Below are 15,935 nucleotides of genomic sequence, written 5' to 3' on the forward strand. Positions count from 1 at the left end.
TATGCTTATATGCATGCATACAAGTCCTTCTGTTGATATCTTACCCCCCTCCCCCAACACTTCCCAGCCTTCCCACTGTTATTTGACAGTCTGTTTGATGCTTCTCTGCATCTGTATCTATCTTTTTATTCATCAGGTTATAATGTTCTTTATTTTCCATAAATGAGTGAGATCATGTGGTATTTTTCTTTCACTGCCTGCTTATTTCACTTAGCATAATGCTCTCCAGTTCCATCCATCCTGCTGCAAATGGTAAGAATTCCTTCTTTTTTATAGCAGCGTAGTATTCCATTGTGTAGATGTACCATAGTTTTCTAATCCACTCATCTGCTGATGGGCATTTAGGCAGCTTCCAAATCTTAGCTATTGCAAATTGTGCTGCTATGAACATAGGGGTGCATATAACCTTTCTGATGGGTGTTTCTGTTTTCTTGGGATATATTCCTAGAAGTGGTATTACTGGGATAAATGGCAGTTCCATTTTTAAATTTTTGAGAAATCGCCATACTGTTTTCCACAATGGCTGCACCAATCTGCATTCCCACCAGCAGTGAAGAAGGGTTCCTTTTTCTCTGCATCATCTCCAGCGCTTGTCTTTTGTTGATTTGTTGATGATAGCCATTCTGAGAGGTGTGAGGTGGTACCTCATTGTTGTTTTTTTTTTTTAATATATTTTATTGATTTTTTACAGAGAGGAAGGGAGAGGGAGAGAGAGCTAGAAACATCGATGAGAGAGAAACATCGATCAGCTGCCTCCTGCACACCTCCCACTGGGGATGTGCCCGCAACCAAGGTACATGCCCTTGACCGGAATCGAACCTGGGACCCTTCAGTCCGCAGGCCGACGCTCTATCCACTGAGCCAAACCGGTCAGGGCTACCTCATTGTTGTTTTGATTTGCATCTCTCAGAAGATTAGTGACTTTGAGCATGTTTTCATATGTCTCTTGGCTATCTGAATGTCCTCTTTTGAAAAGTGTCTATTTAGGTCATTTGAGCATGTTTTGATTGGGTTGTTCATCTTCCTTTTGTTAAGTTGTATGAGTTTCTTGTAAATGTTGGAGATTAAACCATTATCAGAGATAACATTGGCAAATATGTTCACCCATGCAGGGGGCTTTCTTGTTGTTTTGTTGATGGTTTCTCTTGCTGTGCAGAAGCTTTTTATTTTGATGTAGTCCCATTGTTTATTTTCTCCTTAGTCTCTCTTGCTCTAGGATCTGTGTCTGTAAAGATATTGCTATGATATATGACTGCAATCTTGCTGCTTATGGAGTCTTGTAGGATTTTTATGGTTTCCCATCTTATGTTCAAGTCCTTTAGCCATTTTGAGTTTTTGTGTATGGTGTAAGTTGGTGATCTAATTTCATTTTTTTGCATGTATCGGACCAAATTTCCCAACACCATTTATTAAAGAGGCTGTTTTGACTCCATTGTATGCTCTTGCCTCCTTTGTCAAATATTAATTGAGTGTAAAACCTTGGGTCCATTTCTGGATCCTCTATTTTGTTCCATTGGTCTATATGTCTGTTCTTGTGCCAGTACCAGGCAGTTTTGAGAACCATGGCTTGGTAATATAGTTTGATGTCTGGTATTGTGATCCCTCCAAATTTGTTCTTCTTTCTCAGGATAGCTGTAGCTATTTGGGGCCTTTTTTTGTTCCAGATAAATTTTTGGAGAGTTTGTTCTAGATATTTGAAATATGGCATTGGTGTTTTAATAGGTATTGCATTGAATCTATAGATTGCTTTAGGTAGTATGGACATTTTAATGATGTTGATTCTACCAATCCATGAACTTGGTATATTCTTCCATTTGTTTATATCTTCCTCTATCTCTTTTTTCAATGTCCTGTAGTTTTCCGAGTATAAGTCTTTTACGTCCTTGGTTAAGTTTACTCCTAGGTATCATAATTTTTTTGGTGCAATGGTAAATGCGATTGTTGTTTTTTTTTTTTTTTTCATTTCTCTTTCTGTGAATTCATTATTGGTGTATAAAAAGGCCATAGATTTCTGGGCATTAATTTTGTATCCTGCTACATTGCTAAATTCATTTATTAGGTCTAGTAGTTTTTTAATGGAGTCTTTTGGGTATTCTATGTATAGTATCATGACATCTGCAAATAAGGACAGTTTTACTTCTTCTTTTGCAATTTGGATGCCTTTTATTTCTTTTTCTTGTCTGATCGCTATGGCTAGTACTTCTAATACTATGTCGAACAGGAGTGGTGAAAGTGGGCATCCTTGTCTTGCTCCTGTTCTTAGGGGAAATGAGTTTAGTTTTTCCCCATTGAGTATGATGGTGGTTGTAGGTTTGTCATATAGGAGTTTTATTATGTTGAGGTATGATCCCTCTATTCACACCTTGCTGAGAGTTTTTATCAAGAAATGGTGTTAGATTTTGTCAAATGCTGTTTCTGCATTAATAGATATGATTATGTGATTTTTGTCTCTCAGTTTGTTTATGTGATGTATCACATTTATTTTTTATAATTTATTTATGTTTTTTTAATTTCTTTATTGATTATGGTGTTACATATGTGTCCTTATTCCGATATTAACTCCCCTACCCCCCCTCATTCCCTTACCCCCCTGTTGTCTGTGTCCATTGGTTAGACTTATATGCATGCATACAAGTCCTTTGGTTGATATCTCCCCCCTACCACTCCCCTCCCCTACCTTCCCTCTGAGGTTTAATGGTCTGATCAATGTTTCTGTGTCTCTGGATCTATTTTTGTTCATCAGTTTTTGTTGTTCATTATATTCTATAAATGAGTGAGATCGTGTTATATTTATCTTTCTCGCCTGGCTTATTTCACTTATCATAATGCTCTCCAGTTCCATCCATGCTGCTGCAAATGGTAAGAACTCCTTCTTTTTTACCGCAGCATAGTATTCCATTGTGTAGATGTACCATAGTTTTTTAATCCACTCATCTGCTGATGGACACTTAGGCTGTTTCCAAATCTTAGCTATTGTAAATAATGCTGCTATGAACATAGGGGTGCATATTTCCTTTCTAATTGGTGTTTTCAGTTTTTTGGGATATATTCTTAGAAGTGGGATCACTGGGTGAAATGGGAGTTCCATTTTTAGTTTTTTGAGGAATCTCCTTACTGTTCTCCACAGTGGCTGCACCAGTCTGCGTTCCCACCAGCAGTGCACAAGGGTTCCTTTTTCTCCGCATCCTCACCAGCACTTGTCCTTTGTTGATTTGTTGATGATAGCCACTCTGACAGGTGTGAGATGGTACCTCATTGTCATTCTGATTTGCATCGCTTGCATGATTAGTGACTTTGAGCATGTTTTCATGTTTCTCTTGGCCTTCCTTCTGTCTTTTTTGGAAAATTATCTATTTAGGTCCTTTGCCCATTTTTTGATTGGGTTTTTTATCTTCCTTTTGTTTAGTTGTATGAGTTCCCTGTAAATGTTGGAGATCAAGCCCTTATCAGTTATAACATTGGCAAATATGTTCTCCCATGTAGTGGGCTTTCTTGTTGTTTTCTTGATGGTTTCTTTTGCTGTGAAAAAGCCTTTTATTTTGATGTAGTCCCATTTGTTTATTTTCTCTTTAGTTTCCATTGCCCTAGGAGCAGTATCAGAGAAGAAACTGCTTCAGCAGATATCTGAGATTTTGCTGCCTATGGATTCCTCTAGTATTTTTATAGTTTCCTGTCTTACGTTTAAGTCCTTTATCCATTTTGAGTTTATTTTTGTGTATGGTGTAAATTGGTGATCTAGTTTCATTTTTTTGCATGTATCTGTCCAATTTTCCCAACACAATTTATTGAAGAGACTGTCCTGACTTCATTGTATTTTCATGCCTCCTTTGTCAAATATTAATTGAGCATAGTGGCTTGGGTCAATGTCTGGGTTCTCTATTTTAGTCCATTGATCTATATGTCTGTTCTTGTGCCAGTACCAGGCTGTTTTGAGAACAGTGGCTTTGTAATACACCTTGATATCTGGTATTGAGATTCCACTTACAAATGAATTTTTGGAAAGTTCCTTCTACATCTGCGAAATATGCCATTGGTATTTTAATGGGGAGTGCATTCAATCTATCGATTGCATTGGGTAGTATGAACATTTTAATGATGTTGATTCTAGCAATCCATGAACACGGAATGTTCTTCCATCTGTTTATGTCTTCCTCTATCTCTTTTTTCAGTGTCCTGTAGTTTTTGGAGTACAGGTCTTTTACCTCCTTAGTGAACTTTATTCCTAGGTATATTAATTTTTTTGATGAGATGGTAAATGGGATTGCTTTTTTAGTCTCTCTTTCTGTAAGTTCATTATTGGTGTATAGAAATGCCATAGATTTCTTGGTGTTAATTTTGTATCCTGCTACATTGCCGAATTCATTTATTAAGTCTAATAATTTTTGATGGAGTCTTTAGGGTTTTCTATGTACAGTATTATGTCATCTGCTAATAAGGACATGCACCATTTTGCTAATTGCTAATCTGCTAATCTGCTAATGCACCAATTTGGATGGCTTTTATTTCTTCTTCTTGTCTGATCGCAATGGCTAGTACTTCCAGTACCATGTTGAACAGGAGTGGTGAGAATGGACATCCCTGTCTTGTTCCTGTTCTTAGGGTTAATGGATTTAGTTTATGCCTATTGAGTATAATGTTGGCTGTGGTTTGTCATATATGGCTTTTATTATGTTGAGGTATATTCCTTCTATTCCCACCTTGGATATTGTAACATCATTGCATCCATGGTATAAATCCCACTTGGTCATGGTGTATGATCTTTCTAATGTATTGCTGAATCCGATTTGCTAGAATTTTGTTGAGAATTTTAGCATTTATGTTCATCAAGGATATTGGCCTGTAATTCTCTTTTTTTGTGGTGTGTTTATCTGGTTTTGGGATTAGGGTAATGCTGGCTTCATATAAAGAGCTTGGAAGTGTGCCTTCCTCTTTAATTTTTTGTATTAATCTGAAGAGAACAGGTTTTAGTTCTTCTTTTAATGCTTCGTAGAACTCCAATGTAAAGCCATCTGGACCAGGGCTTTTGTTTGCTGGAAGATTTTTGATCGCTGTTTCAATTTCTTCTATAGTTATTGGCCTATTCAGGTTTTTTTTTATTATTATTATTATTGGTTGAGTTTTTGGAGCTTGTATTTTTCTAGGAATATGTCGATGTCATCTAGGTTGTCCATTTTGTTGCAATAGAGTTGTTGATAGTATTTTTTAACAATCCTTTGTATTTCTGTGGGATCAGTTGTAATTTCACCTCTTTCATTTCTGATTTTGTTTATTTGGGCGTTCTCTCTTTGCTTCTTGGTGAGCCTGGCTAGAGGTTCATCAATTTTGTTTATCTTTTCAAAGAACCAGCTCTTAGTTTTGTTGATCTTATGTATTGTTTATTTGGTCTCTATTTCATTTATCTCCACTCTGATCTTTATTATTGGTTGCTGACTTCCAGATACTGTGGCGAGTTATTTCCTTCATCTATATGCTATTATTCTGCATGAATGTTTCTGTAACTTGACTTTTTCATTCAATATTATGTTTGTGAGATATTTTCATGTTGATATATGTAGCACTTTTTAGTATTTGTTAGAAATGTTGTCTTTGCTGTGGTCTGAGTTGTAGGGAGGAAAAGAGAAGGAGGAAGCCATTTAAGGGACTTGTACAGACTGCACACTTGGTGTCCCCAAGTGGTGATCCAATTTATCCATAAGTCAGCTGCAAAGGTGGTAACAGGATCTGGCTGATAAAGAATTCTAATAATAATGAAAGAAACTGAATTTTCATGAAGAACTTGAAATCAACTAAATATTATAATATTTCATTGTAATAAACACATGATATGGACATAATAAATGCATGTTTCCTGATTAAAAATAATTTTTAGCTTAAGTATATCACTGTTTCAAAAATTAGACACTTATGGGAAAAATTTTTATGGGAAAAATGACCTAATTAATTTTTCTCTCCTTTGTTTTCCCCACCTTTTCTTCCCCAGTGGATATGATTCCTGCCCTGTAGTTGTCTGAAGGATCAATGTTGAGCATCATTAGTGACTCTCAGCTTCCATCTGACTGTACACCACAGCAAAGTCTTTGGATATCTTTTTCAGTTAAAACAGTAATGACTTTCTTGGAATGTATTCCCAGTGGAGCCTATTTTCTATGTAGCCTGGAAGAATACATAACTAACATTGGCAATTCTTCAAATACTTTATAAAAAAATCACTATATATCAAATAACTGAGTGACTCTGGGTTGTTGAATGGGACCTTAAGAATTGGGGATATCAATTCACCTGGAAGACTCAACCACTGCTATTCAGAGTTGCTGCTGAAATACCATGTCTAAGAACTCAGAGTTCATCAATCTCTCATTTTTATTAGATCATGAGAAGGAAATGATCCTAGGAGTTTTAAAGAGAGATGAATATTTGAAAAAAGTGGAGGAAAAGAGAATAAGGTAATATTCTTTTATCTTTGCTGCCCTCCTTCCCTGCTTTCTGTTTGTTTGAAGAAATTTAGATCAGAAATGGGATAACTGCAACAACATTGAAGGCAAATGTTGTTCAGTGATTTCATGGGTTCCAAGCCATAGCCCAAATATTTTTGGTACTTTATTATTTAGCTGGATGGAAGAATGGAGTTGAGCTAATAATATAGTGTTGATGAGAATGCCCATTTGGTAATAATGTCATAACTTGTAGCTAAGTGGGGGGACTGCCCAAGTTTTAGTGCTAGCTCTGGGATATATTAGTTGCATGACCTTGATTAAGTTACTCAACTTCTCCATGCCTTGGTTTCCTCATCAATTAAACAAGGATAATAATAATAGTATATACCTCATAGGGTTGTTGCAAAAGTTAAGGAAGATAATACATGTGCAGCACCTGGTACCTAAGTGTGAAATAAATATTAGCTATTATTTATTTATAATGCTTTTCTCAGATCAGTCTTACTGGGACTTTGTCTCCACTATAGCTGGGAGAAGAAGCAGGGGATCTGGGGAGTGAAAAGTACCCATTCTACCCCAGGAACACCTACATTTTTTCAAATATGTCTCTGTGAGAAAAGTTGAGTAATATTGGCACAGTTGGGTTTCATATCAGTTGTAGGCATGTTTGATATTTGGCTAAATCCCCATATATGATCTCACCTATGTTTCAGCCAGCATCCATTCTGATTGATTGCATCATCTGTTCTGAATGGTCATATTTTCATTCTGATTGGCTGCTTCATCCACTGGAATTAGTTGCTACCTGTGCTGTCTTCCTTGTTAAATATATTTAGCTATTACATATCACCCCTGAATACAGGAGCAGATATAAACAGTTTCCTCCTCCGTTACTGCTTACTGTGCAACATGTAGATGTTGTGTCTTGTATGTTTCCCAAAACTGCAATTGGAAACTTTATTTTACTTGAAGAAAAAACTTGTAGTAATATTATCTTAACATGTTCCAAAAATAATCAATGCACTTAAAGCAACTAGGATCCTTAGAATTGGAAATACATGAAAATATTCTTGATGCTTATTTTATATTACAATATACAGAAGAGCTCTCCAGGGTAAAGTTATTGATTTCCTGGCTCTTTAAATTTTTTTGAGGAATTGAGTGTTTTTTCTACACTAAACTGTGTTAAATGTGTAGTCTCATTTTGTTCTGAGCTACCAAGACATGAGTCAAGCCCAGATGATTCTGGTTCTGTCACTCTTAACAGCTCTGTATTGAGAAGCCATGCCAAATTTGGCAGCATGCTGTTTAGAGTACATGCTGTTGAAGCATACATCCATACTTATTGATTGAAATCTTAGTTGCACCGTGAAATCTTCGTGTCACCTTGGACAAGTTACTTCCATAGATAAATCTAGTTTCCTCATTTGACAAACAGAAATTGTAACATTAGCTACCTCATAAGGTTGTTGTAAGGATTAATTAAGGTGATATTATCAAGAACATAGAGCAATACTGACATACAGTAAGCACTCAATAATTCCTGGCTATAATCATTATTCCTATTATTGGTTTGTTTGGTTCTTGATTTACTAGTTCTAGTGACCACTATCAGTGCTCTATTCAGATCCTCTAGGGTCCCTTGGATCTAAGCTTTCATCCCCCAGTTTCTACCTTCTTTACTTCTAAGGGTTGGCACCCACTGTTTTCTTTAGAGGACGACCTTTGGGTGGTTGGAGTTGCCCATAGGAATAGAGAACCACAAGTGACAGATAAACTTGAGTTTATGTCCCTACTGGGCAGCCCCAAATCAATGGCTGACAGATACTGTAACCATTTGCCTCTATCTTGAGGCAAGACAGACCCCACAATGCAACTTCTGCTTCAGAGCTCCCCATGGGAACATGCTGAGGCTGGACTTCACCTTGGCTTAGGCCCTCCACCTTCCCTCTCCTACCTCACCTACTCCCTTACAGGTTCCTCCAGAGAGCACTCCTTAAATAATTTGCACAACAAATTCACATTTCAGAATAAGCTTCTGGAAAACTCAACTAGAGGATTTGCTAGAGCAGACAGGAAACTTAGTCATTTTCCTTGCTATCATCCAAAGTTATCAACATAAGGAAATTATGGTGTAACAGATTTTATTGCACCAGTAAACTTTGTGTTAGTTATTACAATTGTTTTCACTGTGATACAGAGGTGTAGGTTGATATTTGGAGGGACTCTAGAGGAAAAAGTAATCAGTTATGAATAAGATCTATATAGAAGAAATGGTTTCACAGGAGAGGTTACATATGAGCTTAGCCATGAGATGTCAAAAGGATTTTGATACTAGGAAATATATGTCAACTCTATTTCATCTATTTACAATGAACCACAAAATTGCCTTCAGATTCCGCTAATAAGTTTCAGAAGGAAATGGGAGCCAAAGGAAAAAAAATAAGCATTATGATCATCACAAAGGAAAAACTGATCTGGAAAGTTAGTAAACTGGAGTTTGGGAAGCAGTGGATTTTGTGTTTGTGTATTTATTTGCTTAAGTAGGCTGTCCTTAGGGATTAAGAAAATAGAACACTGGAAGAATGTAAAAATTGTATTGAATCAACATCTTAGAGGCCTCTCATGCAATTGTGCTCCACAGTCCACATAGCCACTAAAATGTGGCATTCATAAGGTAGAACTGGTCTGTGGGTGCTCTTAAAAGTGCTCTGCACCCAAAAGCACATTGTAAACCTGATTATTACCTCCAGGCATGAACTGTAGTTTGAGGAGAAATAACTGGTTATTATCAGAACATTCTAGATTCATCTCAGAGGCTCAAATATATTTATTTTTCTATTTAAGTCCAAGCAGGAAGGAGTGATACAAGACATATAGATACAAGTTTCGAGTATTAGAGAGTAAGAGTATTTTAAATGTTCTCTGTGAAGAACAAATCAATTAGGTTTATTGATGCTTTAATGCAATGAAGAATGAGGGAGGAACTGATGCAAAGAAAATTGAACTACCAACAGTGACTGCAAATGCAAAATAATACCTTTCATTTGGAAGCATAATATTAAAATATTTGTTGATCCTTTTGTATTTTAGATTTTTCTAACTGTGGAAGAACTCAGCCTAACATAAAAAGTACATGGCTCATAGAATCTATTTCCCCCTCCCTAAATCTCATTAACAGATTTTTACTCTACTTGATCTTCCACACCTAAAAATAAATGCTGCTTGCTAAATGTCTACTTTGTGGTATTGACTTATGTAAGAAATCTTCAATTTAAAATACTAGTAAGTATCTATTTATTTTTGCAGTTCATTTGTTGGCTTTATTCTCACTAAGATAACATTTCCATTTGGCCACAATGCCTAAGTCTAAAACATGTCTGGACTTAGGTTCTTTTTGACACCTATTCTTGGACTTGTCTCAGTAGTAAACTCTATTTATTGACTTATAGCATACATTTCTCTTTTCTTTCTCCCTACCCAACTCTCAGTTTTGTTCAGCTCCGGCAGTCGCTTTAAAAAAAATCATTCCTTGAATGGGATTCCTCTGGCAACTATTATGGGTCTGGAGGTGGACATGAGACCAAAGATGAGCCATTCAAGAGGGTTCTCTTCCCCAGTGGACATGTCCAATAACACATGTTATACAAGTTGCTGTTGGGTGTGAATGCCAGCATCCAGATATACTAGTATGGGCTACACTTCTGGACTACTTCATTTTTAATTACATTTATTGGGTGACATTGGTTAATACGATTATATAGGTTTCAAGTATACATTTCTGAGACACATGATTTGTATACTGGATTGTGTGCCCAACACCCAAAGTAAAATCATCTTCCATCATATATATTTGACCCCCTTTACCCTTCTCTCTGGTAACAACCATACTGCTGTCTGTGTCTATGAGTTTTTGTTTGTTTGTTTTTCTTGTTTGTTTATTTGTTCCTGTTAATTTTATATCCCAAAGACCTAAATATAAGATCCGAAACAATAAATTACTTACATTTTATAGGTACCAAACTTATGCACCTTGGTTGGGGAGAATATTTTATGCATTTGAGCCCAAAGGCAAGCGAAGTAAAGGCAAAAATAAATGAATGGGACTATATTAAACTAAAAAATTCTCACAGCAAAAGAAACCACCAAGAAAACACAAAGGCAACAAAACTAGCGTGGTTCAGTGGTTGAACGTCAACTTATGAACCAGGAGGTCATGATTCAATTTCTGGTCAAGGCACATGCCCGGGTTGTGGGCTACATCCCAGTAGGGGGTGTTCAGGAGGCAGCCAATCAATGATTCTCCCTCATCATTGATGTTTCTATCTCTCGCTTCCTCACACTTCTTCTAAAAATTAAAAAAAAGGCAACCAATTGAATGGAGATGATATTTGAAAACAACAGCTCTGACAAAGTATATAAATAACTTATACAGCTAAATTTCATAAAAACAAACAATCCAGTTAAAACATGAGCAGAGGACCTGAATGGACACTTCTCACAAGAAGACATAAATGACCAACTGATATATGAAAAGATGCTCAACTTCACTAGCTATTAGGGAAATGCAAATCAAAAGTACAATGAGATACCACTGCACACTTGTTAGAATGACTATTATCAACAAGACAAGTAATGATAAGTGTTGGAGAGGACACGTAGAAAAAGGAACCCTCATTCACTCTGGTAGGAATGTAAACTGGTATAGCCTCTATGGAAAACAGTATAGAGGCTCCTCACAAATTTAAGAATAGTTACCATATGACCCAGCAACACAACACCTCTTATGGGTATCTAACTGTGAAATTTTAAAACATTTATTGGTAAAGATGTATACACCCCTATGTTCATTGCAGCATTATTCATGGTGGCCAAGACATGAAAACAGCTAAATTGTCCTTTGGGCCCAGCCAGCATAGCTCAGTGGTTGAGTGTCGACCTGTGAACCAGGTGGTCATGGTTCAATTCCTGGTCAGGGTGCATGCCCTGATTGCGGACTTGATCCCTGGTGAGGGGCATGCTGGAGGCAGCCAATCAATGATTCTCTCTCATCATTGATGTTTCTATTTCTCTCTCAAGCTCTTCATCTCTGCCATCAATAAAAATATATTTATATATATTTTTATTTTTTAGCCATTTATTTTTATACTAGATGCCCGGTGCATGAAATTCGTGAATGGGGGGGGGGGTGTCCCTCAGCTCAGCCTGCAACCTCTCCAATTTGTGGCCCCTCTCACAATCCAGGACTGCTGGCTTCCAACCACTCACCTGCCTGCCTGCCTGATTGCCCCTAACCACTTCTGCCTGCCAGCCTGATTATCACCTAACCACTCCACTGCCAGCCTGATTGATGCCTAACTGCTCCCCTGCTGGCCTGGTCACCCCTAACTGCCCTCCCCTGCCAGCCTGGTAGCCCCTAACTGTCCTCCCCTGCAGGCCTGGTTACCCCCAACTGCCCTCCCTTGCAGGCCTGGTCGCCCCCAACTGCCCTCCCCTGCAGGCCTGGTTCCCTCCAACTGCCCTCCCCTGCTGGCCCGGTCACCCCTAACTGCCCTCCCCTGCAGGCCTGATTGCCCCCCAATTGTCGTCCCTTGCAGGCCTGGTCCCTCCCAACTGCCCTCCCCTGCTGGCCATCTTGTGGTGGCCATCTTGTGTCCACATGGGGGCGGCCATCTTTGACCACATGAGGGTAGCCATCTTGTGTGTTGGAGTGATGGTCAATTCGCATATTACCTCTTTATTATATAGGATATTAGAATTTTCAATAATCTTTATTGTTGAAAGTATTACATATGTCTCCCTTTTTTCCTTATTAACCCCACTTCAGCCCGTCCTCGCTCCTTGCCCCAGACCCTCATTGCCCTGTTGTCTGTGTCATGGGTCATGCATATGTGCAAACAAAGCCCGTGGTTGATTACCTCCCACTCACACACCCTCTCCTGTCTTTCCTCTGAGATTCTGCACTCTGTTCCATGCTTCCATGTCTCTGGATTCACTCCTTTTTTCAGTATATTTTATTACTTAAATTCCACATATGAGTGAGATCATGTGATACTTGTCTTTCTCTAAGTGATTGATTTCACCTAGCATGATACTCTCCAGGTCCTTCCATGCTGTCTCAAAGAGTAAAAAGATTATTCTTTTTACTGCTGCATAGTATTCCATTGTATAAATGTACCACAGCCTTTTTGCTAAATTTAAGTTCTTTATTGTTTTTTTTTAATTTACATTCTTTATTGTTCAAAGTATTACATAATTCTCCTTTACCCCACGATTGTCCTCTCCCCACCACACCCACCCCCCAGCAGAAGCATTCACCCCCTACTGTCTGCGTCCTTTGGTTATGCTTATACTAGTATACATGCATACAAGTCTTTTGGTTGATCTCTTAACCACCCCTCCTCCCCCATTTTCCCTGTGAGGTTTGACTGTTTGATGCTGCTCTATCTCTGCATCTATTTTTGTTCATCAGTTTCTGTTGTTCATTATATTCCACAAATGAGATCATGTGATATTTATCTTTCTCTGACTGGCTTGTTTAGCTTAGCATAATGCTCTCCAGGTCCATCCATGCTTTTGAGAATGGTAAGAGTTCCGTCCTTTTTACAGCAGCATAATCTTGCATTATGTAGATGTACTACCATTTTTTAATCCACTCATCTGCTGATGGGCACTTAGGCTATTTCCAAATTTTAGCTATTGTAAATTGTGCTGCTATGAACATAGGGGTGCATATATGCTTTCTGATTGGTGTTTCTGATTTCTTGAGATATATTCCTAGAAGTGGGATTACTGGGTCAAATGGGAGTTCCATTTTGAACTTTTGAGGAAACTCCATACTGTTTTCCACAGTGGCTGCACTAGTCTGCATTCCCACCAGCAGTGCAAAAGGATTCCTTTTTCTCCACATCCTTGCCTGCACTTGTCATTTGTTCATTTGTTGATGATAGCCATTCTGACAGGTGTGAGATGGTACCTCATTGTCATTTTGATTTGCATTTCTTGGATAATTAGTGACTTTGAGCATATTTTCATGTCTCTTGGCCTTCTGTATGTCCTCTTTTGAAAAGTGTCTATTTAGGTCTTCTGCCCATTTTTTGATTGGATTGTTTATCTTTTGTTAAGTTGTATGTTTTCCCTATAAATTTTGGAGAATAAACCCTTGTCAGAGATAATATTAGCAAATATGTTCTCTCATGTAGTGGACTTTGTTGTGTTGTTGTTGATGGTTTCTTTTGCTGTGTAGAAGCTTTTTATTTAGAAGCTTTTTATTTTGATGTAGTCCCATTTGTTTATTTTCTCCTTTGTTTCCAATATGCTAGGAATTGTAAAGATATTGTTATGGCATATGTCAGATATTTTGCTGCCTGTGGATTCCTCTATGATTTTTATGGTTTCCTGTTTTATATTTAAGTTATTTATCCATTTTGAGTTTATTTTTGTGTATGGTGCAAGTTGGTGGTCTAGTTTAATTTTTTGCATATATTTGTTCAATTTCCCCAATACCACTTATTGAAGAGACTGTCTTGACTCCATTGTATGCTCTTGCCTCCTTTGTCAAATATTAATTGAGCATAATGGTTTGAGTTGATTTCTGGGTTCTCCCCTCTTTTCCATTGGTCTATATGTCCGTTTTGTGCCAGTACCAGGCAGTTTTGTGAACAGTGGCTTTTTAATATAGCTTGATATCTGGTATTATGATTTCTCCAACTTTGTTTTTCTTTCTCAGGATTGCTGCCGCTATTTGAGGTCTTTTTTATTCCATATAAATTTTTGGAGAGTTTGTTCTAGGTCTGTGAAATATGCCATTGGTATTTTAATGGGGATGGCATTGAATCTATAGATTGCTTTTGGTAATATGGACATTTTGATGATGTTGATTCTACCAATCCATGAACACGGTATGTTTTTCCATCTGTTTATGTCTTCCTCTATCTCTTTTTTCAAGTTCCTATAGATTTCTGAGTACAGGTCTTTTACCTCCTCAGTTAAATTTATTCCTGGGTATCTTAATTTTTTTATTGCAATGATAAATGTTTTTTTTTTAATTTCTCTCTGTGAGTTCATTATTGATGTATAAAAAAGCCATAGATTTCTGGGTATTAACTTTGTATCCTGCTACATTGCCGAATTCATTTATTAAATACTAGGGGTCTGGTGCACGAAATTCGTGCACTTGGGGGGGGGGGAATCCCTCAGACCAGCCTGCCCCCTCTCACATACTGGGAGCCCTCAGGGGATGTCCTACTGTTGGCTTAGGCACGCTCCCTTTGTGGGAGGCGACCGGGCTGATCAGGGGAAGGCACCAGCCCCATCACCCCGCTGCTGCAGCCACTGCCAGTCACCGCAACCACCAAGGTGTTTTCATCAACATGGACTCCAGTCCATTCACCCTGAAAAAATGACAACTTTCTTTAGGCATTTGCAAGATGTGTCTTTCATAGGCTATGACATTTCTTTCTTTCTTTCTTTTTTTTTTTTTTATTCTCACCTGAGGGTATGTTTCCATTGATTTTTAGAGAATGTGGAAGAGAAAGGGAGAGACAGAGAGAAATATCAAAGTGAGAGGAACACTTTTATTGGTTGCCTACTGAATAAACCCTGACCTGGGCCCCGGCCAGGGAGGAGCCTGCAACCTAGGTACATGCCCTTGATCAGAATTGAACCCAGACCCTGCCGTTGGCAGGCCGAGGCATTATCCACTGAGCCAAACTGGCTAGGGCAGGATATGACATTTCTTAGCCCCTCCAGCAGCGGACCTTGTTTTTTTTCTCCAGGAGTGTGGTGGAAAAACCCTAGATCACCTTTTTGGATTCTTATTACTCAAGTTACTAAGAATATTACCAGTGGCATACAGGGAGCTTAGCCAATGAGTGGTGAGAAAAGGTGTTTTGTTTAGTTCACACTGATCACCAGCTCCGCCCCTGCCCAGGCCTAAAGCCTTTGGCCAAGGCTTCAGGCCTGGGCAGGGGCCCCCAGCTCCCTCCGATCGCTGGCTCCCTCTCCCTCCGATTGCTGGCTCCCTCCGATCACTGGCCCTCTCCCTCTGATCACTGAATCCACCCCTGCCCAGGCCTAAAGCCTCTGGCCACTGAATCCACCCCTGCCCAGGCTTAAAGCCTCTGGCGGAGGCTTTAAGCCTGGGCAGGGGCCCTCCAACTCCCTCAGATGGCTGGCTCCGCCCCTGCCCAGGCCTAAAGCTGGCCCTCTCCCTCTGGTCACTGAATCCGCCCCTGCCCAGGCTTAAAACCTTTGGCCAAGGCTTTAGGCCTGGGCAGGGGCCCCCCAGCTCCCTCTAATCGCTGGCTCCCTCCGATCCCTGGCTCCCTCTGATCACTGGCTCCCTCCGATCCCTGGCTCCCTCTCCCTCCAATCACTAGATCCACCCATGCCCAAGCCTAAAGCCTCTGTCCCAGGCTTTAGGCCTGGACAGGGGTCCCCCAGCTCCCTCCGATCGCTGGCTCCCTCCAATCACTGGCTCCCTCTCCCTCTGATTGCTGG

The 15,935-nt window shown here is 39.0% G+C and overlaps 1 protein-coding gene across 1 annotated transcript in view; it reads left to right on the top strand.

Moving 5' to 3' along the window:
- Positions 1–6,324: 6,324 nt before the first annotated feature.
- The window catches only part of SYTL5 (synaptotagmin like 5), a gene marked incomplete at its 5' end in the record, with an annotated part of 209,368 nt that continues 199,757 nt past the window's right edge, over positions 6,325–15,935 (top strand). The window contains 1 exon segment of the mRNA XM_080653897.1: positions 6,325–6,443. Coding sequence (XP_080510023.1) covers positions 6,325–6,443 — 119 coding nt within the window.

The sequence above is a fragment of the Plecotus auritus genome (assembly GCF_963455305.1).
Source record: "Plecotus auritus genome assembly, chromosome: X".
Taxonomy (NCBI): Eukaryota; Metazoa; Chordata; class Mammalia; order Chiroptera; family Vespertilionidae; genus Plecotus; species Plecotus auritus.